The following is a 22,779-nucleotide window of genomic DNA, read 5'->3' on the forward strand; positions in this document are numbered from 1 at the left end:
ATAAAGTATTACTCAGATGTGAAGAAAAAAGGGTCTTTAATTTCCGTATCAGGTCTATTTTCTCCCAAAGTAGAACAGGAGGACAGAGCCGACCCCAAGGCTGATGAAGATCCATAGGACTCTCCAAGCACCACTGCATACAGTTCTGCAGCTGACTGTTTCCTTGTGGCCAGCAAGTCTCATGGACTCCTCCTCACACAACATCCACTCGGGAAAGGAGAGGGGAAAGGTCCCTGAATGACTGAGCATTCATTCGACAGAGACGGTTTCAATTTGAAACAGAATGGTTAAACCAGAGAGACTGAGTTACCTGTAATCAGCAAGTCTGAGCGCCAGCTCAGGCCCAGCCTCGTTTCCAGTTCAGCTAAAACATGGTTTTCCATAAGTCTTCCCTGCATTCATGGAAATAATGGAGGCAGCATCCAGAAATAACTTGAAACCAGTGTCCATCAGAATCCAAGTGAATGATGGTCTCTTTAATTGGATTTCAGATATTTTATTTTTTTTAACCTTTCACATCACTGTTTTCAGTGACTAGTCTTAATTTAATATTAAAAGCAGCTCTAATATTAGCCCAAAAGAGTCCATGTTTGCTCTTCTCCTTAGGCCATTCCAAATAAGTTCTCTGTGCCATGAGAGCTCTTAGCTTGTGATATCTATCAGGAATGGTGTTCTGTGGAATGGGTTCCAGCAAGATCAGGATTAAGTTATTAGATCCTTCATGGAAGAGATTGTGGTGGGCAAAGTAGAGTTCATAATGGCACCACTCGCTCTGGACAAAGTTGGGAGACAAAACGAAGATGGACTTGTAGCTTTTCTCAATGCAGTTGATGATATTTTCCACGATGCTCTTGCCAGCAACAAAGTTTCTCTCATGGAGACAAATCCTTATATTTTCTTTTTCTAGACAAGGTACCAGTTCATTCTTCACCCAGGCAGAGTCATGTTCACTGTATGAAATAAAAGCATGGAACTGAAGAGTTCTTTGGAGTTCTTCCAAGGGCACATTCCTGGCCCTGCGCCGGGTCTGGGTCCACTGACACACCATTCTGAGGTACCAGGGCAGATCCAGGTAGATGCAGAGGACAGTCACGGTAACAGCCAACACCAGCCCAGGGACCACGATGGTGACAATCAGCAGAGCCGTGTTGCATGACAGCTCAGATACATGGAAGTCCTTTAGAGGGGCTCCCTTATAGCTCTCTGGATAGTCACATTTATAAGAATCAGGCCAGTCCTCTACCACTTCACTGGATACTTGGCCTACACTTTGGATAAACTCTCTCAGCTCACAGGAACATTGGAATGGATTGTTCCCTGCTTTGAGGGACCTAATCTTCTGGCAGCTCTGGAAGAAATCAGCTGATGGATTGGAAATTGAATTATAATCAATGATCAGTATAGAAAGGCCACTAAAGATACCACATCCAGGAAGGTGGGCTAAAGAATTGGAAGCAAGGTTGAGTTCTTGCAAAGTTCCTAGACCAGTGACATCTTTAGGGATGCTCCTTATTCTGTTATTGTGAAGATCAAGAACCTTGATCCGAGGAGGTAAACATCTGAACACAGAGTCAGTGAGTGCATTTGAAGATAAATTTAACACCACTATACTCCCAGCCCAAGTGCAATTTCCGTTATATCTGTCATATTCCAAAGAATTCCAGCTAACATCCAGTGTTTCCAAAGAAAGCATATCCTTAGTCATGAGACTTGTTTTGAAAAGGTCTTTTAATTCGTTCTTTTGTAAGATAAGCGTCTCCAATCTAGTTAAAGTGCCACAATTTTGAAAGACACTATCTGTGAAAGCATTCTGGGTAAAGTTCAGAAACTTAAATGTGCTTGGCCCCTGAGGGCAAAGCATGTGTATAAAGCGTGTGTCCGATATGGTTAACATCAGAATATTCATCTCAGAAAACAGTGTGTATACTGCTGCCTGTGAAAAAATAAAAACTTCGTTTGTAATATCTTCTATTTTTAGTGACTTCAGTGTCGTTTTATAATAAGTAAAAACTTCTTCTTCAATTTTTTCAACTATTGTTAAATTGTAAATATTGAGATATTCTACAGGTTTGGGCCAAAGGAATTGAAAAACTTTAACCAAACATTTCCAAGTTGTTTCCATATGGTTGAGGGTAAAATTTAGTAAGGTTGGTCCTCCAGTGAGTCCTGATAAAAATTTAAGTAAAACTTGACAATTGTCATCATTCAATTTAATATTAGTCAGTTGTAAGCACCCTAAACTATTCACTGATATGTTCACTTGGACAGAGAAAAAGCTATTTGGGTGAAAAACAAGGTGAAGTTTCTTTGTATTCAGAATTTGAAGACTTTCTTTCTTATTTTCTTTCATATAATAATCTTCCAAATCCAGAAGGATACAACTTAGGTGCAAGTGAGCAACTGGTAGTAGATCTAATTGTTGTAACTTTGCAGCACTCAATCCTAAGAAATTCAGTTGGGTCAAGTTGCCAAATTCCTTACAGATGGGCAGGGCATCAAAGTCATTGAATGAGAGGTCTAAGTGCTTGAGACTCGTGGTGATTGGATGGCAAGATATCTTCTGCAGCTGATTGTGAGATAAATCCAAATATTCCAAATCATGGTTGAACTTGAAAATACTAATATCAAGGCCCTGGATTCTATTATGGGAAAGTCTCAGAACTTTCAGCCCTGAGAGAAAGCTGACATCAGACAGGTAAAGCTCAGATATGTTGTTTTGAGACAAGTCCAAGACTTTGGTTTTTGGTGGCAGGTCTTTGGGAACATGAAGAAGGCTTGTTTTTGACATGTCTACCACAAATTCGCTTTCAACAGAGAACTGGATTATGGTTCCAAATACTAAGGCCACGATGTAAACAAAACGACAGCTTCTGATGGGAGATTCCTTGTCTTTGGTCATGGCGTTGAAGTGACCATCTCCCGGAGGGTTGGTGCTGTTCTTCAGAACATCCTGATACGCATCCAATTCTAGAAATATAATATATGTTAAGATGTATAAACACTGGCTGATTACTCTCAATCCTCAGCTTACTCAGCATGAAATCTCAACAAGTTCTTCATTTACTATCAGGATCATTTCTGGTCCCATAATTTAATATGCCATTTTTTCCCAGTTACGCAAGTTGCTGGTGCCAGGAAAGGCAATGAAGACCTTGTTATCAAAGAACTGTGGCTATTGTTCCACCCAGGAGCCTGTCTTTGTTTACTCCAACTCAGAACTTTCTCAGGGCTGAAGCAGCTTCCTGGACAGTGTTTGGAAACCCTTAAAGGCATGTACACTACCCACAGCCACCTGGAGCCAGGGATAAGGGATGGGGCAGGCAGCACATATACCAAAACCAGAAAGAAAGAAGCTGGGAAAGAAGATACAGGGGAGAAAAAAGCCTTTGGACAGCTCCATGTACGCCAAGCAATTGAGAAGGCCACATACATGCCCAGGTCTGGATGCACGCTCAGAGAAGACCTGAAAAAAATCCTAAACTTCCACCACTGGTTGACTTTTAGGCTCTGTGCAAGGGGAAAGTAAAGGCTAAGTCAGAGTTGTAAACAGCCTGACAAGCCCTGAAGAAGTATTTCCAAAAAAGCCAATATGCAAAGATCAGGTGTTTTTTGTTTTATTCTGTTTTCCCCAGATGTTTAAGAAAACCTCTGCCAAATCACTAGCTGACCACTAAGCCAATGGAACAGAGAATTCGATGGGCACACACAAGAAGGAAAACAGTCTTTACAAAAATAGTTTAGAAACATCACTAAACATGGTGCTTCCCTGGTGGTCCACTGGTTAGGAATCCACCTGCCAATGCAGGGGACTGGAGTTTGATCCCTGGTCTGGGGAGATCCCACGTGCCTCGAGGCAAGCAAGCCGGTGAGCCACAACTACTGATTCCAAGTTCCACTGCCACTGAAGCCAGAGCAGCCTAGAGCCTGGGCCCCTCACCGAGAGGAACTTCCATGATGAGACGCCCACTTGCCGCAACCAGAGATGGCCCATGTGCAGCAATAAGATCCAGCAGAGCCAAAAATAAATAAATAAAAATGTAAAAAAAAAAATCCAAAGAAGAAGGGGCATATAAATACCTATAGCTGATTCACCTTTCTGTACAGAAGAAACCAATACAATATTGTGAAGCAAGTATACTCCAAGAAAAAAAAAAATTATTAAACAAACAAATACACCCCACAGCGAGCAGCAACAACCAACCCTGGGAAAGAGGAAAAGCTGACTTGCCACATTCTAATATCTCCAGAGTTACCGCATTATAAAATTCAAACTGTCTGGTTGAAGAAAACAAGCTTGAGGCATGTGGACAAAAAAAAAAACACTGTCCTTTCATAGGGAAAAACATTAAAAGAACAAACTTAGAGAACTGACACGACCCACCTTCAAGTCTTAGATAAAGCTATCGCAATCAAGACAGTGTGGTAGTGATAAAAGAATGGACAGACAGATCAATGGCTCAGAAGAGACAGCTCAAAAATAGACCCACACAAATATAGTCAGCTGATCTTTGACAAAGAAGTAAAGAAAACTCAGTGAAAAAAGGCTAGTCTCTTTAACAAACAGTACTGGAACCACTAGACATTCTACATGTAAAAAAGGGGGAAAAAAAAGATGGTCTAGCTCAAGATAGATGTAAAATACAAAACTATAAAATTTCTAGGAGATAATATAGGGTAAAATCTAGCTGACCATGAATTTGGCAATGACTTTTAGACACAACATCAAACGCACAATCCATGAAAGAAAAAAAATGTTAAATGGGACTTCATTAAAATTAAATTCTTCTGCTTTGCAAAAGACACTATTACGAATGTGAAAAGACAAGCCACAGACTGGGAGAAAATATTTGCAAAACACACATCTGATAAAGAACTTGTGTCCAAAATAAATGAAGAGAAACTCAACAAAATATAAACAATGCAATTTAAAAATGGGCAAAAGATATTTCACCTAAGAAGACATACAAATGACAAATAAGGACATGAAAAGGCACTCAATGCCATGTATCATCAGGGAACTGGAAATTAAAATAGCAGTGAGGAACTACTACATATCTATTAGAATGGCCAAACAATCCTGAAACAGCACTAAATGTTGGTCATGATATGGAGCAACAGGAACTTTCATTAACTGTTCAAATTGAAAAAGGCACAGATACTTTGGGAGACAGTCTGACAGTGTTTTTACTTAAAGCTAAACATGGCCTCACCATATGATCCAGCAATCACACTCCTAGGTATTAACCCGAACGAACTGGAGATCTGTGTCCACACAAAAACCTGCAGCTGGATGTTGACAGCTTTATTCATAACTGCCCCCAAACCGCAAGCAACAAGATGCCCTTCAACAAGTGAAAAAGGTAAACAAGCTGTGGTACATCCATCCAATGGATTGTTATTCAGCAACAAAAAGAAATAACCTGTTGAGCCATGGAGGAACCAAAATTCAGATTGCTAAGTGAAGAAGTCAATCAGAAAAGGCTACCAATTGTATCATTCCAACGCTCTGACGTTCTGGAAAAGGCAAAACTAAAGAGGCATTAAGGATCAGTGGTTGACAAGAGTTAGGAGGAGGGATGAATAGGCAGAGCACATAGGATTTTCAGGGCACTGAAACTACCTCCAGGCGATATTATAACGGTGGATATATGATCTTATGCATTTGTCAAAACCTATAGGACAATGCAAGCCAAAGACTGAATCCTAATGTAAAGTATAGATGTTAGTTAATAATATGTCAATATCAGTTCATCAATTATAATAAACAGACCACTAACGAAAAATGTTATAATAGGGGAAATTGTGTCGAGTGAAAAAAGGGATATGTGGGAATTCTCTAACCTATTTACTCAAATTTTCTATAAACCAAAAACTGCTCTAAAAAATAAAGTCCATTAATTAAAAAAAAAAAAAAAAGGAGAAGAAAAGAAGTCAATAGAAACTGTCCCCGAAGAAGCACATGCACTGATTTGTTTGCCAAAGACTTTAAATCAATTGTCTTAAAAGTTAAACTACATAAAAAAAATAAAAATAAAAAGTTAACTACATGACCATGGTCTCTTTTCACTGGACTCAGAATACTTTATTTCTCTTTCAAAGGACAGTCCTCTTATCCCCTCAAAGTGTTTTACTGGTCAGTTTAATCATCTAAAATTATTCAAAAGGGTAAACAAGGAGCTACCGCCAGAAACTACAGACATTCTCGAGTCTACATCAGTATTCACTTTGGTACTACTTCAGCCATCTGCTGCAGCCAGTGATAACACCCCGCTTGGGTGAAGCGTTAACAAATCCATTTCTCTCCTTATTCATGGACTAATCTGATCTCTTTTCTGAAAACCTGAAACAAGGGGAATGTCAGCTGTGTTCTCAGAAAAAAAGCACTTCTGGTAAAGATGACTGTCGAGGGGACTCCCCTGGTGGTCCAGGGTGTAAAACCCTCCCAATGCGGGGGGCACAGGTTCACTCCCCGGTCATGGAACTAAGAGCCCACATACCACAACTAGCGCACCACAGCAAAGACCCAGCACGGCCAATACAAATAATTTTTAAAATATGACCACTGAACAGTAAATAGCATCCAGGCTGAAAGAACTGTGTATGAACTATAAATACCATGTAGGGAACCTGAGCTCTATTTCCTCTCCCGTATCTTTCTTAGTAAAGTGGGACCAAGTGTGGCCTGGGCTTCCCATGTGGCACTAGTCGGTAAGAATCCATCTGCCAATGCAGGATATATAAGAGATACAGTTTCCATCCCTGGTGCGGAAGATGCCCTGGAGAAGGAAATGGCAACCCATTCCAGTATTCTTGCCTAGAAAATCCCACGGACAGAGAAGCCTGAAGGGTTATAGTCCATAAGGTCACAAAGAGTTGGACATGACTTAATCGATGGAGCACGCAAGTGTGGCCTATTGGAGTTTGTGCATCTGAATTTTGAGATGAGCCTGAGAGGGCCTCGGGGTGAGTGTTGCAGATCCATGCCAATAGTGGGCTCGATCTTCAGATCCTCAACTCAATTTGGCTAAAGCAATATGAAATGAAAAGGATGGGGAGGAAGGTGGTTGACGAGTCCCTGAGGCCTGATTGGAAGGCCCATCCACCAGCAGCTTGACCCCTAAATGTCTATGGCATATGACAGGGTGTGAATCCTTTTGTGAGGGTAGATAAAAATGAGAAATGAGAGTTGGACCATAAAGAAGACTGAGCGCTGAAGAATTGATGCTTTCTAATTGTGGTGGTGGAGAAGACTCTTGAAAGTCCCTTGGACTTTAAGGAGATCAAACCAGTCAATCCCAAAGGAAATCAACCCCGAATAGTCATTGGAACGATTTATGCTGAAGCTGAAGCTCCAATACTTTGGCCACCTGATGCGAAGAGCTGACTCATTGGAAAAGACCCTAATGTGGGGAAAGATTGAAGGCAGGAAGAGAAGGGGTGACAAAGGATGAGATGGTTGGATGGCATCACCAACTCAAGGGATGTGAATCTGAACAAACTCCAAGAGATAGTGGGGCACAGAAGAGCCTGGTATACTGAAGTCTATGAGGTCCCCAAGAGTCAGACATGACCTAGTGACTGAATAACCACACATGAAGATAGGAATGAGGCCACATTTATGTTACAAGAAAGAACTCTCTGACTCCATGAACTGGACTTCACCAAAGCCAGCTGCAGCTGGCCTGGCAGAGATAACGCTACTCTTTGTGAAGCCATTTGAGAAGATACAGTTAATACAGGCCAAACCTGGCATTGATGACTAGCTGAGGGGTGAAGGCGGATGCACCAGCCCACAGACCCCCTGACTGTGACTGAGACAGAGAGGTAACTAAAATTATGCCAAAGCTCAAGCAAGAAGCCAGTCCCAGCAATTCAGACACATACTCATGAGTCTATGCCACTCCAGGTCTGATCCGCACAGAAAAATACCTATGAGCACCCACAGGGGACAAGAGTTGGCCAGGAAAGACCAGGACCCCCAGCCCCCTAACTCGCATAGCAGCATCCTGAGAGCAGCAAAGGAGCTGTGATGGCCACAGAGCAGCCTCCTACACCTACACTAGAATGCCCACACCACACCTGCCTGGAACTACCTACAGGAAGAGGTTAGCAGTGCCTTCACAGACCCACAAGGGGCAGTTGATATAACACACATACTCTGCTCTTTCCATTCACAGGAAAATGTTTTTAGTTATAGGATCTTATTTTCAGACATACTTCCCATACAAATGGGTATGGGTTTTTCCAATTCACATTAGACCAGAAGCACCAAATTCAGAGAGGCAGGATTTGGCACTTGATAATCTGGAATCATCAAATTCCTATAGTTGACATGCTGCTAAAACAGGAGATGATACAGAAATATTTAAAAGTATATTGAAGGAATCAGAAGACATGTCAGAAAAAAGTGGGCGCGTATAGGAGAACAGTCTTCCCAGAACCCAGAAAGTCTTACCCTACTACAGTGGATGACAGACATTGCCTCTCATGACAGCGATGCAGAGTGAATGAGAAAAGATGACCTGGTTGAGAAGAGGCAGGTGTATGACCCCATGGACTCAATATTTGCCACCAGGACAAAGGGCTAGAACTTCACAGCTTCCTCAATCCCATTTAGGGTCTGATCGCCGCATAAAAAGCATCTAGGAGGCCCCAGGGGACCAGAGCAGGCAACCACATTTCTCACTTAGTAGCTAGTATAACTGAGAACAGATTTTGACTACTTGTTGTTCAGTTTTATTAACAAAAAGATCTACTGTTCGTTACTTGAGGGTATACTGGACATTGCAAAATAGTTAAGAGATGAGTAGTTTCAATAAGTCATACTTTGGAAGAGTAAAAACTCTTCCTGGTTGGGGAAATTTCATTACAAACTGGCACACAGTAGTGAAAAGCCCCTCGCTGCTCCTCCAATACGGCATTTCCCAACGGCCCATCAGTACAATCATATTTCTGTCTACAAAATAAACTTTTAAAATCACTTTTTAGAATGTTCTAAATATTCTCTGGATCAAGAAAACCACATTTTCAATTAGAAACATTAAAAGTGGCGAGAGTCAACAGGGTGATGGGCGCTTGCTCTAGCCACCATCTCTTGCCCTAAATCCCCCAAACAATGAAATACACACACATATACAACCAGAAAGGGAAGTGTTTAGGGGAACTGAAACCAAGAGAAGTCTCTGAAATCCACAAGCAGATCGAACTATGACAGACAAAACTAGCCTTCCAGAGATGTCTACTTCCTAATCCTAGGATTTGTAAATATGCTGTTACATGGAAAGGGGGATTTAAAGCTGCAGGTAGCATTAAGGTTGCTAATCAGCAGATCTTAAAATTTACACGAGTGGGCCCAAGGCAATCACAAGTACCTTAAGAAGTGGAAGACAAAGGAAGAAGAGGTCAGAGTGATATGATATGAGAAAGACATGACCTTCCTTGAGGAAGGGGGCCATGAGCCAAAGTATGCAGTCAGCCTCTAGAAGCTCAAAAAGGTAAATAAGTGGATTCTCCCCCCAGAGCCTCCAGAAGCAATGCAGACTTGCCAACACCTTAACTTAAACCCAACAAGACCAACATTGGACTGCCAGCCTACAGCACTGTAAAATGATAAAGTGTGCTTTTTAAGCGACTAAGTTTGTGCTAATTTGTTACAGCAGCAAAATAAAATTAATACAGACTAGTTTGGTCCACCCTTCCAACAAGCAGGCTGTGAAAACAGATCAACAAGCAGTTATACGTAAGCGTCCCGGGTGGCTCAGCTGGTAAAGAATCTGCCTGCGATGCAGGAGACCCAGGTTCAACCCCTGGTTCAGGAAGATCCCTTGGAGAAAGGAATGGCTACCTTTCCTTGCCGGGAGAATCCCATGGACAGAGGAGCCTGGAAGGCTACAGCCCATGGGGTCACAGAGTCGGACTGAGGGACTGTTACCTAACTATCAATCACAATTTGGGTTGCACAAACAAGAAGCATGACCCTCTTACAAAGTGACCACTGTGACAGAAAGGAACCAAACACAAAATATGAGAGACATTGACACCCAGGGAGACAGAGATAAAAGAGAAAAACGGGCCTTTATCATAGACAGATATCCTCAGAGAGAGAAAACTCTAAAAAAGAGTGGAGTAGGAATCGTGAACATTAAAAACTTAATAACTAAAATGGAAGACTTACTGGATGAGTTGAACTGGAGAGTGGCACTGCTAATGTAAGAATGAGTGAGACAGAAGACCAAGGAGAGGCATTTTCCCAAAATACAGTCCAAGAAGCCAAAGAGATTAAATATACGAAAGAAATGCTAGAAAATGTGGAAGACAGACCCACTATATCACTAAAGGATAGATTCTATGCTCTGAAAAAGAAACTGACTCAAAAAAGTTGGGAATCAAAAAGGAGTACTCTGAAAAGAAAGTACAAAGTGTATTGCTAAGTCCTAATACGGATTGATGGAAATTTCACTAACAATCTGGAATTTAAATTGCCAGTGTTAACAAGGGGTTTAGTAGATAGTGGAGGGAGAGGGAGAGAGTGGACCAAAAGCATGTTACAACCCTTGCCTGACTGAGAAGAAGCTATATATACCATGTAACTCAATATTCTGTTAGAAAAATATATGTTTAAGTATGTATAAGAGTTATTATAAAATTAATAGTTATTAAGAGTTATTATTATAAGTTAAGAGTTATTATTATAAAATACAAATAAAAGAGATACACTCCAACTATTTGGTAGCAGGAAAAAGATCAGATATGAGAAACCCTATTCAATTGCGCTCTGTGCTGAAGAAATAACATACGATGATTAATTCAGATGTTTTGGGATTGTAACCATGAATTATTATTAGCAAATCCATGACAATAACACAGCAATGGATTAAAGGAAAAAAACAGATGAGCATCTCCATAGAGGTTAAAAATTCACTTATACATTTCAGCATTCATCTTTGACTAAAAACATGTTAATTAAAGTATACAAGCAAAAGATACTTCTAAAAATTGATAAAGAATATATCAAATATCTGACTTAAACCAACATCCTACTCCCAAAGCATTTCCATGAAGGTCAATAATCAAGAATGCCCACTACTTTTTTAAAATGTTTGTTTACTGATTTGTCTGCACCGGGTCTTGGTTGCTGTACGCAGGATCTTTAGTTGTGGTAGGTGAACTCTTCAGTTGCCATATGAAGAGGCTGAAGTCTCAGTCACTGGACCACCAGGGAAGTCCCTCAAGGATCCCCCCTGTTATTTAACACTGTTCTAGAAGTTCTAGCCATTGTAATGAAGGGGGTGGGGGACGAGAGACAGGAATATTGGAATGGAGGAAATAAAATTATTGTTATTTTTAATTATGTGATTGTCACTGTGGAAAATCCAGGACAAGTAGTTGAAAACCTGTTAGAACCAGTAAAAGAGTACAATACAGGGGTCAGTACAAAATAATTTTTTTTAAATCTGTCCAAAAGTAGCAGATAGTCAAATAAATTATGGAATCTCCATACAATTAAATACTACTGTGTGGCCTTTAAAAATAATGAAAATCTAACTCCATGGAAAACTGCTCACTATATATATGTGACAAAAGCAGTTTACTTATAAAGTGTACACCAGTGGTATACTGTGTACACCAGTATGTACACATACATAGGGAAAAATATAAGATATATATCAAGATATTAACAGTGGTTATTTCTGCATGGTAAAATTTTAAGAGGGGTTTATTTTCCTTTTAGTTGTTCCCTGTATCTTTCAAATTTTGGATGTTTAAAATTAAGGAGAGCACATTATTTGCTCAGAAAATTTACCCCTTCAAAATCAGCAGTGAATAATATGACTAATGTCCAATTTCACAAAAATTAAAAATCATATTAAAGAAAAAAATATATAATATCTAAATGAAACTTGTGATATTAGACTGAATCTTATTTTAGACAGACCTGCAGTAAAAATTATCTGAGTAACAAGTGGAGACAGGATTTTAAGAGGGACCAGGCATTATAGTCTGTTAAGATATAAATCTTAACTTTTACAATGTTATATGAATGCATTAGGAAAATGTACTTCTTTTAGAGAAACAGAATGAAGCATTTAAAGATGAAACATTAGCATGCCTATAATTTATGATATTTAAGTATAAAAAGATAAAGTGAATCAAATGGGATTTTTTTTCTTAAATATTTTTTAAAAGGTATGATTATTTTCACCTACCAAATTGGTAAAATTCAAAAATATAATACCCAATGTTGGCAGGTGGGACTAAAAGGAGAACTCTCATTTAATGCTGGCAGGAATGAAAATTTAGTACAACTTTTCTGAAAAGCAACTGGGTCACATAGATAAATTCCTTAAAAATATGCTTACCTTTATTTTAGCAATTCTACTTCTCAAAATTTCTTCTAAAGAAATACACATAAAAATATTAGTATGAGGATGCTCATCAGGATGAATAACTGAAAAAAAAATCATAATGACTAAGTATAGAAAATTGTTTAATCAGTTATGGTACACCCATACTATGGAACGGTATATGCAGCCATAAATATTGCACTTTCGGGGGGAAAGTCTACAAAGTAATGTTAAATGAATAAAAGAATACAAAATTGTGTGCATAGTAGGACTCTAGTTTTATTAAATATAATTAAAATCTAACATATACACAACGCCTAGGGGGAAGAAAGAATGGAAAGAAAACGCTAATAGCGATTATCTCTAGATCTCTAAATCATAGATGATTTTAATTTTTTCTCATAACTTTTGTATATTTCCAAAATTTCTAATTTTGAACATCTTTTATAAGTTTAAAGACTTGTCTGAAAATACAGCTAATATTAAAGAAACACACCTGTATTATTTGTGTGGGAAGAGAGAGAGAGGGAGGGAGAGAGAACTTCTTCCTCAGGATAGATAATTGACATCTCTGGATGAGACTCAAAGGTCTCTGGATGGTGTCTGTGTTCAGGGGACTCTGTGGGAAGTTCATCAGTTTCCCTTATATTACCCTGCCTCCAAAACACAAAGATTCCTCCCGGATCATTTATACCCTAGTGTGGTTCCTAGTGTTTACATTTAAGCCAAGAGTTTCTCTAGTTTAGAGAAAAAAAGTAAGAGATGAAAGAACGGAAGATTAGAGAGCTCACAGCTTTTTTTTTTTTCTTAAGGAAGTGAAAGAGACAAAAGGTAAAAAAAAAATTTTTTTTTTCTTTAATGCATCAAATGAAAGATGGGGAGAGAGATCTAAGACGCTCTGTATTAAGAAAAAAATAGTGGATAAGATCTATGAAAATCAAAACTATGAAAAATGAAAGACCAGAAAAACATGAGATTCCATAATCAAATCAACAAATATGCAAGAGAAATACTGTTTTATTTGTCAAAGTTTGGGTGAGAAAGTTGAATAAGGCAAGTTCTGGGCCAGTCTCTGCCACTTCCTTCATTTAGTAACTGTTTATTCTGAGTGTAGTAAGTGCCAGCCCTGCCCCAGACCTTCAATGCTGGGGCGTATAAATATGAATAGCACAAGTTTAATCCCTGCTTTCAAATGCTTATAAATAACTGACAGACACAAATAAACAATTCCAGAACCGTGTTACAGCAAGAATCAAACACTCATGTCTACCAAAAAATATATAACATGCGATAGGATAGGTGTCATGAAACCGGGAAAAAGCAAAAAGACAGAATGTAGTAGACAAAAACAGAAGAAAGCAATAACATCAGTTAGCTTTTTTCCTCTTGAATATGACAAGGGCTAGCTATTTCTGTATCTTTCAAGATAGCCATATCTTCCTCTTTCTTGTATTACAGAAAGAACGTTTGCAACATTAAAAAAAAATCACCTTAAAATCATTTTGCAAAAACGTTACCTACTTCCTATACAACCATTAGCATTTTCTTGCTTATTTGAAGTAATTATTCCGTAATTTGAAAAAGCCACAAAAGCCTTCTTACTTACCAAGATTTCTTTCTCAGAAGGAGAGAAAATAACTTCTAAAGGTACGGAAAAAGAAGACCTTGACAAAATGCGAGTCCTTAGTCGAAGTAAAGCAGTACCGTAGCGACGGTTCTGCGCCACCTGTCGGACTTTACTGTAATTACTCCTGCACACGAATTTCCCTTCTAAGGTCCTGAGCAAAGCGCATGGATCAGTAGGTTTTTCCGAGCCTAAAACAGTGATCAAAATTTTAAATTCATATGATCACCCAGCTTATGACAATGTCAATGTGAAGAAAAATGTTCTTCTAAGAGAATATTTATCTGTAAGAGTTTGCAACCTGAGTGTTAAATTGTCACCACAGTGGAAAGTTACTCAACATAGCCTGTTTTATCGCCATATTTAATATTTCCAAAATAATTGCAACTACCATGATCAAGCAATTTTGGAGCATTACTTTAGAGACATGGGAGACTAAGATAAAATAAGCTTAGGTTCCAGAACCGGTTTTTAAAAAATCAGCTTTTAAGGAAGTTTAATAGCGCACCTGGGGGAAACTGCATTGTTTCTCCATGTTCTGACCAACATTTGGTATGGCTAGATGTTTTCATTTTTAATTCTGCTGCTGCTGCTGCTAAGTCGCTTCAGTCGTGTCTGACTCTGTGCGACCCCATAGAGGGCAGCCCACCAGGCTCCCCCGCCCCTGGGATTCTCCAGGCAAGAACACTGGAGTGGGTTGCCATTTCCTTCTTCAATGCATGAAAGTGAAAAGTGAAAGTGAAGTCACTCATTCATGTCCGACTCCCAGCGACCACATGGACTGTAGCCTACCAGGCTCCTCCGTCCATGGGATTTTCCAGGCAAGAGTACTGCAGTGGGTTGCCATTGCCTTCTCCGTTTTTAATTCTAGAATAATAAATAATAGTGAGATCCTGTGAGACTAATTAAAAACTAATTTTCTAGAGGCCATTTAGAATAATTTAGAGCAACATAAAAAAAGGTTGATGATACAAAAAGAGGATGTCTGGTTACCAAGATACTTCAGGCATCCAGGATACCTTATTTCCAAGACGCTCCCTTTAACGAGGTTCTGTAAGGAACTGAACACATGAGTTAAAGAGTCATTGTATAATTAATCCCAGTCTTTGGCATTATTTCCCATCATTAAAAAAATAAGTTAAGATCCTACTGTCTGATCCACAACAAAGTTGGACATCAGGGTAAGAATCACTTCTGCTTACAGGAGGAAAGGAAGGCCAAATTCTTGCAATTCATTCTTACTCATCAAACATAATGGGAAGCCTTTGCAGGCCGGAGGAGGATCAGCAAGGAGTGGCTGGATCTTTGCTAAATGAGCAGAAGAGATGGCTAGAGAGGAGTGGGTCTCTGACCCTTGGAAACCAGCTTTGTGAAACAGAGGAGAAAGGAACCAGCTATGGGTTTGAGGAAATTTCAAACATGGACCTAAGTCTTTAAGAAATATGCACACACACATCACTGCTGATGTGGTGGCATCACATGGCGACAAAATGTTTGTGAGGTCTGGTCACAAACGCTCATTAGGGCATTGCATAATAACACCGGTTTCCGGGAACAAGGAGACTATTCTTTTGAGGCTGTTATGATTCTGAGAAATGTCTCTAAAGAGATGACAAAACCCACAAAAATCAGGTGATATGGAAGATGGCATGACAGTGGAACAGACAGTGCTGGGCAGAAGTCCTCCCAAGGCTGTGCCCTGGCTGTGTGGCCCTGGGCAAGTGACTTAACCCCAAAGACTCCATTCATTCATTCATAAGATGGGAGTGCTTATGAGTCTTTCAGACTTCCCTGGTGGTTCAGCCATTAAAGAATTGGCCTGCAATGTGGGAGAACTGAGTTCGATGCCTGGGTTGGGAAGATCCCCTGGAGGAGGGAATGGCAACCCACTCCAGTATTCTTGCCTAAGAATCCCATGGACAGAGAAGCCTGGCGGCTCTGGTCCATGGGGAAAACTGAACAGCTATATGTAAGAAATAGGAAATTAGAACATTCTTTAACACCATACACAAAAATAAACTCAAAATGGATTAAAAACCTATATGCAAGACCAGATACTATAAAACTCTTAGAAGAAAACATAAGCAGAACACTCTTTACATAAATAGCGGCAATATCTTTTTCAAGCTGTCTCCTAGAGTGATGGAAATAAAAACAAAAATAAACAGATGGGACCTAATTAAACTCAAAAGTGTTTACACAGCAAAGGAAACCATAAACAAAATGAAATGACAACCCACAGAATGGGAGAAAATATTTGCAACCAACAAGGGATTTGTCTCTAAAATTTACAAACTACTAATGAGGCTCAATTAAAATAAATAAATAAGAAGACCTAAACAGACATTTTTCCAAAGAAGACATATAGCTGACCAAGAGGTACATGAAAAGACATTCAACATTGCTAATTATTACAGAAATGCAAATCAAAACTATAACTAGATGTCATCTCACATCAGTCAGTATGGCCATCATCAAAGAGTCTACAAAGAATAAATGCTGTAGGAGGTGTGGAGAAAAGGGAACCCTCCTACACTGTTGGTAGGAATGTAAATTGGTACAGTCACTATGGAGAACAGTAGGGAAGTTCCTTAAAAAACTAAAAATAGAACTATCATAGATCCAACAATCCCACTCCTGGACATATATCCAGGAGAAAAACATGGTTTGAAAGGCTACATACACCCCAATGTTCATTGCAACCTCGTTTACAACAGCCAAGACATGGAAGCAACCTAAATGTCTACAGATGACTGGACAAAGAAAATGTGGTACATATATAATGGAATATTACTCAGCCATTAAAAAGAATGAAATAATGCTATTTGCAGCAACATAGATGGACCTAGACATCATCATACTAAGTGAAGTCAGACAAAGACAAATACAATGGTGTTTATACGTAAAATCTTTAAAAAATTGTACAAATGAACTGCTTTTTTTTTTTTTACAAAACAGCAACAGATTCACAGACTTTGAGAACAAACTTATTGTTGGGGAGAGGGAGAAGGGGAAGAGGGGGATAGATTAGGAGTTTGAGATTGACCTATTTAAAATAGATAACCTGTGGCAAAAACCACTACAATATTGTAAAGTAATTAGCCTCCAACTAATAAAAATAAATGAAAAAATAAAATAAAATAGATCACCAACAAGGAACTACTGTATAGCACAGGGAACTGTGCTCAATATTCTGTAATAACCTGAATGGGAAAGAATTTGAAAAAGAATAGATACATGAATGTGTATAACTGAATCACTTTGCTATACACCTGAAACTAACACGACATTGTTAACTGACTATACTGCAATATAACATAAAAATAAAAATTGAAATTGAAGAAACAGGTGAGGGGTGGAAGGCCTGATTGGGCTGTTTGCCTTTCCTCAGGGTAGAGAGGGGCAGGTTTGGCAGAGGAATTTGCTGTGCCCTGCGCTAAGTCACTTCAGTGTCCGACTCTTTGCGACCCTGTGGACTGTAGCCTGCCAGGCTCCTCTGTCCATGGAACTTTCCAAGAATACTGGAGTGGGTCCGGTTGCCATGCCCTCCTCCAGGGCATCTTCCAGACCCAAGGATCCAACCGGTATCTCTAATGTCTCCTGCATTGGCAGGTGGGTTGTTTAACACAAGGCACAGGCACGCCGTCTGCGGTACACCAAAACACACCTGGAATGCTTTGCTAACACCACTGAAGAACTCAGAAAAAAATAACTGCTTTCAAAATTAAAACCTCCTTTTTGCATAAAAATACATATACTACATAGTCACTGAAGGAAAGTTACATGGCTCAAAATAGCCTGGAGTTAAAACTCCCCTTCAGGTCCTCCCCACCATTCTATGCAAAACAAAGAACTCTCTCACCCAGAGAAAAAAAAGGACATTAAGGTTGATTACACCCAGCTCCCAGCCGGTCCAGCCTCTGGTCGATCTCCAAAATTCCTTGCCCCAGCCGTTTAAGAGATAACTACTCCGAACAACTTGGAGAACAGGCCCCCTTAAGACAGTAACTTTCCACATACATCCTACATATACTTACTCTTTTCTTGGATAAGTGCAGCAGCTCGCTAATCTGACTACTGCCCCTTCTCGTCTCATTAAAGGCGCGCTGTTCCTGACAAGTGCAGGTCTCCTTCTGAACCTCGCCTTCTCTAACTACCCTACCTTCCATTCACAAGAACAGGTTTATACTGTACTTGCCCTGTGCTCTTGCCCCTGCCCTCACTCAATATTCGGCTATGGCCCGCCTTCCTTCCATATCAACAAACTGAACACAGGGTTATAATTTCTAACGACTACAGCATACCTTGGAGGAGGAAATGGGAACCCACTCCAGTCCTCTTGCCTGGAGAATCCCATGGACGGAGGAGCCTGGTGGGCTACAGTCCACGGGGTCGCAAAGAGTCGGACACGACTGAGCCACTTCACTCCCAGCATACCTCTTCGTTTGAAGTTACTAAAAACTACTTCACCAATCTTTTGTTGGGAGGACAGCTTATTTCCGGGTTGTTTTCTCTGGCATAAACAATCACAGTCAACATCCTCGGACATACACGTGTGCACATTTGACTGTTTATTTAGTACAAGTTCGCAGATGTGGGCCAAAACTAACACATTTGAATTTTGATCCACGTTTCCAAACTGGCATTCTAGAAAGTGTTTTTATTCGGTTGACTGGTTTTAAATCAGATGACACTCTCACAAACTGGGTAAGGGAAAGCTATTTAAAGCACCATGGGGGGCGGCGGGAGGCGGAGGAGTGGGATCGAAAACTCCTACTGAACTTGAGCAAACTCTTCCTGGTTTAACTGCGCAGTTTCCTGGGCGCTTTTAAAGGAAGAAGACGCAGCCGGAGAGCCCCAAGATCCGCCCCGGGCGGGGGTGGGCGCCCCTCCAGCACACCAGGCGGCACAAAGTTCGGAAAAACCAAGTTTCCGATGGTTGGTCGGAAGTGCGGCGGGGACACTGCTCCTGGACCCGGGCAGCCTGGGTGAGGCGGCGCCCGGACCTCCGCGGCGCTCGGGGCCGAGCTGGGGCCGCGGGGGCGGGGCCCTGGTGGGGGCGGGGGCGGGGCCCTGGTGGGGCCGCGGGGGCGGGGCCCTGGTGGGGGGCGGGCCCGCCCGGCCAGCCCGCCCTCCGGCCGCGTCCCCGCCGGCCCTGCCGACGTGGCGGGGCGGGACCCGGCGGCGCTCCCGCGCGCACTCGGCCGCCTGAGCGGTAAGAGCCCCGGGCAACCCTCGCCTTCCTCCCCTTCCCCGGGCGGGCGGGGGGATGCGGGGACAGCCGCCGCGGGGTGATGGGGATTCCCTGCCGTCTCTGTTGATCCCGTTCGGTTCGTTCCCAGAGTCGGCAGGGGCTGGGCACCGGGCGCAGGATCGGAGGGAACGGCGCTGGGGGTGAAGGTCTGGGGAGGCGCGGGCGGCGCGGCCGAGGGCCCCGCGTGGGTGCGGGCGTGTGAGTGTGTGTGTGTGAGTGTGTGTCGCTCCGGGTCCACGCTCATGCACACACCCACACGCCCGCACTCCGGCTCTGCCCCCTCGGCCGGCGTGAACCTCTGCGGAGCCTGTCTTGTGCTCCCGAAGTATTCGGTCCCAGCACAAAGCAAGTCTGAAAAAGTTTTCCCCAGGTCCCAGGTCCCAGTGAGAAGCAGGCTGCGGGGTCTCCGCAGCGGCGGGCACAGGCGAAGCAAGCCCCATCCCGGGGTTCGCCAGCCCTTGGCCTGGCGAAAAGCCAAGCTCCGGCCTTGCCCTCCCACCCAAACTCATCATTCCTCGCGCTGCAGACGCCGGCAGTGCCGGCGCTTCCACCCCAGCTGGCACCGTGAGCCGGCAGCACCTCTGTTCACAGCCCGCAGGTTGAGCACCACTCCCCACCCCAAACCCCCGCCCGTCCGCCCAGGCGCTCGTCTTCTTCCCTGGAACCAGCTATTTCCGACCATCTCAGATCAGGCGCCTGAACCTCACTGCCCTTTCCTGGAGCAGGAAGCACTCTCTGCATGAACTGTCAGGGTTATCTCTCTGTCCTACGATGCCATCAGTTCTCATCCTAAACATCTTGAGAGGGTCAAGCGTGTGGCTTTTAAAATCAATGTCTTGAACTCCAGAAGACCTCGTCCGCCCTGAGAAAACTAAGTAGGCAGGCTTTCTCCTCAGAGCCTTCTCTGCCCTCTTTTCCTCCCGTTGCCCCTTCTGCACCACACCTGTGTCCATTCCCTGCCTTTCCTTCCTTTCCTGAGCTCAGGGAAAGATCTAATAAACTCTTTAGGGCATAAGCTCTAAGCAAAAGGAGGGAACTTTGAGGGTGGGATCTGAGGCTCCTTGGAGCCAGTGCAGAAGGAATTTGAGGGTGGGAAGGAGCCTTGCTGATTCTCACAGATTCAGACATTATTAGACCAGGCTTACATCACACATTGTTTCTCTTTAATCAATATCAAACAATATATTTCAGTTCAGTAAATAGCAGAGTGTCAGAAAACAAGCTAGGTGCTTGTTGGTCACAGTTCTGGAGGGGAGACAAATAAATGTCTCCTTTTAAAAAATGACACAGAAATAAATACTCCTTAAAAATGCCATGGAAGTCTATGCAATGTATCTCCTAAAACATTGGAAGGAGTGGGGCAAATTTGGGAAAATTTCAAAGTAGAAAATAACATTGTTGTTCAGCAGCTGAGTCATGTCAGACTCTGCCATCCCATGAACTACAGAGCACCAGGCTTCCCTGTCCTTTACTATCTCCTGGATTTTGCTCAAACTCATGTCCATTGAGTTGATGAAAGTGATACTAGACACTGATAAAAAAAAAAAAACAGGACTTTACCAGGCAGTTGGAGGCAGGGCATCCTGGTCAGAAAAACCAGCCTAACCAAAGGTGGAGATGTTTTTGAGCTGCCTGGGCAGTGAAGGAAAATGTGCAGTCTGGTGAGTTGAGAGTTCCAGGAGGCTGATAGAGAAAGTGGAGCTGGGCTATGAGGGGCCCCAGATGCCATGCTAAGGTGTTTAAACCTCATGTTTTTTAAACAGGGGAGCAAATAGGTCCTTATTCATGTTTCATAAAATTACCTGGCAGACGTGTGGAAGCCAGACTGGAGGAAAAGGAGTCTGGGTTCTGAGTACACATACTTGTCAAGTACCATAGGAACTCTTGCAACCTGGTTAAGATCCTGTCATCCACAGTTTTTGTTCCTGGTCTTTCACTGACACGCTTTTTAAATTTGGAGGCAGTGACCTCACACAGGGTATTGTATTACCAACTTCTTATTTTGCCAAGTGAGACCATTTAACAAATCCATGCACTCCAATACTATTTCATAAAATGAAAGATGTTTTAATACCAAGAAAAGCTTGAGAGCTAAACTTGCAAGATGAAGGCAGTCCTTTACATTGAATAAATTTAGACTGATGAAACACTGGCTATCTTGTCCTGCTTTTTCTGTCCTCACAGGCAGGTCCCAGTCCTGCAGTCTGGTGTTGGGAAACAAAGTATGCAGATCATTGTGTCCACCCTTACTCTCCAGAGGAGGAAGTGAGGAAGCCCAGTGAGAATGAGTGGGCTGTGCCCCCGCAGAGGGGTAGAGAGATCAGAGCACAATTCTTTCCACCTCAGCACCCATCCCTCCTATCCCTTGATATTCCTCCATGGGGCTCTTGGCCCAGCCACATAGCATCCATTCTGCATGTCTAGATTCATTCCTAGCACTTGCACATACTCTTTTCCCATCATGCCTTAGTAACTGTCAAAGCCTCTTTTTAGGTTCTCCCTGGTATGAGATCAGTCTAGTTCAGGCACTTCTTTACCTGCTGTGATGTGCTCTTTTACGTCATCATTTAACCATTTCATGTTAGACGCAGTAGTTTCCTGGACCTTCACTAACCAGGTATCAGATGGAAACATTATTCATTTTCTGAAGGATGGTAACCATGTCTTCCGTTTTAAACTTATTTTTGGAGCTATGAAATTGCTGCTCCAATACCCAGCATAGTTCTGGGAGCGTTTTAGGTGACGAATGAATTGACTCATGAAAAACTAACTTATATTCCCAGCCCACAAAGTCTTCTTTATATGCCACTCTTCCTCTTCTTGGAGTTTACTGAAGAAACTTCCTTGTTTCTGTGGGTTGAGGCTCACTAGCATCAAAGCCACAGGACACGGCTGTAATGGTCAACATTCCAAACCATAAATCAGGGCAAGTTTAAATCTGACTGCTTCTGGGGCACCCAGGCAGAGATGGGGGCCAACCCAGGACACTCAGTGTGCATTCCGGCTGTAGTCCTTGTGGCCGCCAACAGTCCCTACATAGGAAGGGCTGTGTCTGAGAACACACAGTCTGTAATGACTTCAGATGGAAGGGCACTGCTTTAAAAACGACTACCTCTCTCCTGTCATAACATCGAGTAGACCAAGGTCTACCAGAATAAAAAAGATTTGGAGGAAGCTTTCTTTTTTTGGTTTAGATTCAGGGAAAATATGGACTTATAACAGGTAGAAAAGTTCACATACAATTAGACGTTGAAGTAGGGCTGACCATTTTGATTATTTGAAAAGATGTAAAAATATAGCCTTCCTGAAAAATAAATTGTCCATAAATGTGCCCTAACAGATTTGGTTCAACTCCTTACAGCTGAATGTCAGGTGCATTTCTGAAGGAATGGTGTCATGTTGATAATTGGATACAGAGTAGCCCCAGGGAAAAGAGGTTTTGTTGTGGTCATTTTTGCACGGTTGAGGTGACCTGACCTAAGGCAGTTTGGCCATCAGAGACTGGTGAGAGTGGTCGGCTCCTCTGTGCAACTGATAGAACCAGAATCCACTCTTGG

At 41.9% G+C, this 22,779-nt stretch overlaps 3 protein-coding genes and 1 non-coding gene across 8 annotated transcripts in view; 3 read left to right on the forward strand and 1 right to left on the reverse strand.

Annotated features, from left to right (window-relative positions):
- Positions 1-19: 19 nt before the first annotated feature.
- Positions 20-18,756, reverse strand: TLR6 (toll like receptor 6). 4 transcript variants are annotated; one of them, XR_006334634.1, is made up of 3 exons: positions 13,951-14,147; positions 311-2,967; positions 20-207 (listed from the first exon to the last, which is right to left on the reverse strand). XR_006334634.1 is itself a non-coding variant. In XM_043870698.1 (3 exons), exon 3 carries the CDS (start codon positions 2,897-2,899, stop codon positions 506-508), a length of 2,394 nt encoding a protein of 797 aa, XP_043726633.1. In that variant the 5' UTR covers positions 2,900-2,967; positions 12,360-12,448; positions 13,951-14,147; the 3' UTR covers positions 20-505. The 4 variants fall into 4 exon arrangements, 3 of the variants coding, with proteins under 3 accessions (XP_043726633.1, XP_043726632.1, XP_043726631.1); XM_043870698.1 differs by adding an exon at positions 12,360-12,448 and having other exon boundaries at positions 20-2,967; XM_043870697.1 differs by lacking the exon at positions 13,951-14,147 and adding an exon at positions 18,273-18,756 and having other exon boundaries at positions 20-2,967.
- TRNAR-GCG lies at positions 9,747-9,818 on the forward strand. The gene has a single exon. It is a non-coding gene; the product is annotated as a tRNA-Arg (tRNA).
- A 67-nt stretch (positions 18,757-18,823) lies between the features above and the next one.
- The window catches only part of FAM114A1 (family with sequence similarity 114 member A1), a 68,958-nt gene continuing 65,002 nt past the window's right edge, over positions 18,824-22,779 (forward strand). Inside the window, exon 1 of one of the 2 annotated variants that reach the window (XM_043870701.1) lies at positions 18,824-18,956. The gene's annotated coding sequence lies outside the window, so the exon portion shown is untranslated. Of the gene's footprint in view, positions 18,957-19,056; positions 19,184-22,779 lie in introns of those variants that run through there. The other variant, XM_043870700.1, reaches the window with a different exon arrangement.
- On the forward strand, positions 19,194-20,757 carry LOC122673188. Its single transcript, XM_043870704.1, has one exon. The coding sequence runs from the start codon at positions 19,465-19,467 to the stop codon at positions 19,963-19,965; it is 501 nt and encodes a 166-aa protein (XP_043726639.1). The 5' UTR covers positions 19,194-19,464; the 3' UTR covers positions 19,966-20,757.

The sequence above is a fragment of the Cervus elaphus genome, chromosome 17 (genome assembly GCF_910594005.1).
Source record: "Cervus elaphus chromosome 17, mCerEla1.1, whole genome shotgun sequence".
Lineage (NCBI taxonomy): Eukaryota > Metazoa > Chordata > Mammalia > Artiodactyla > Cervidae > Cervus > Cervus elaphus.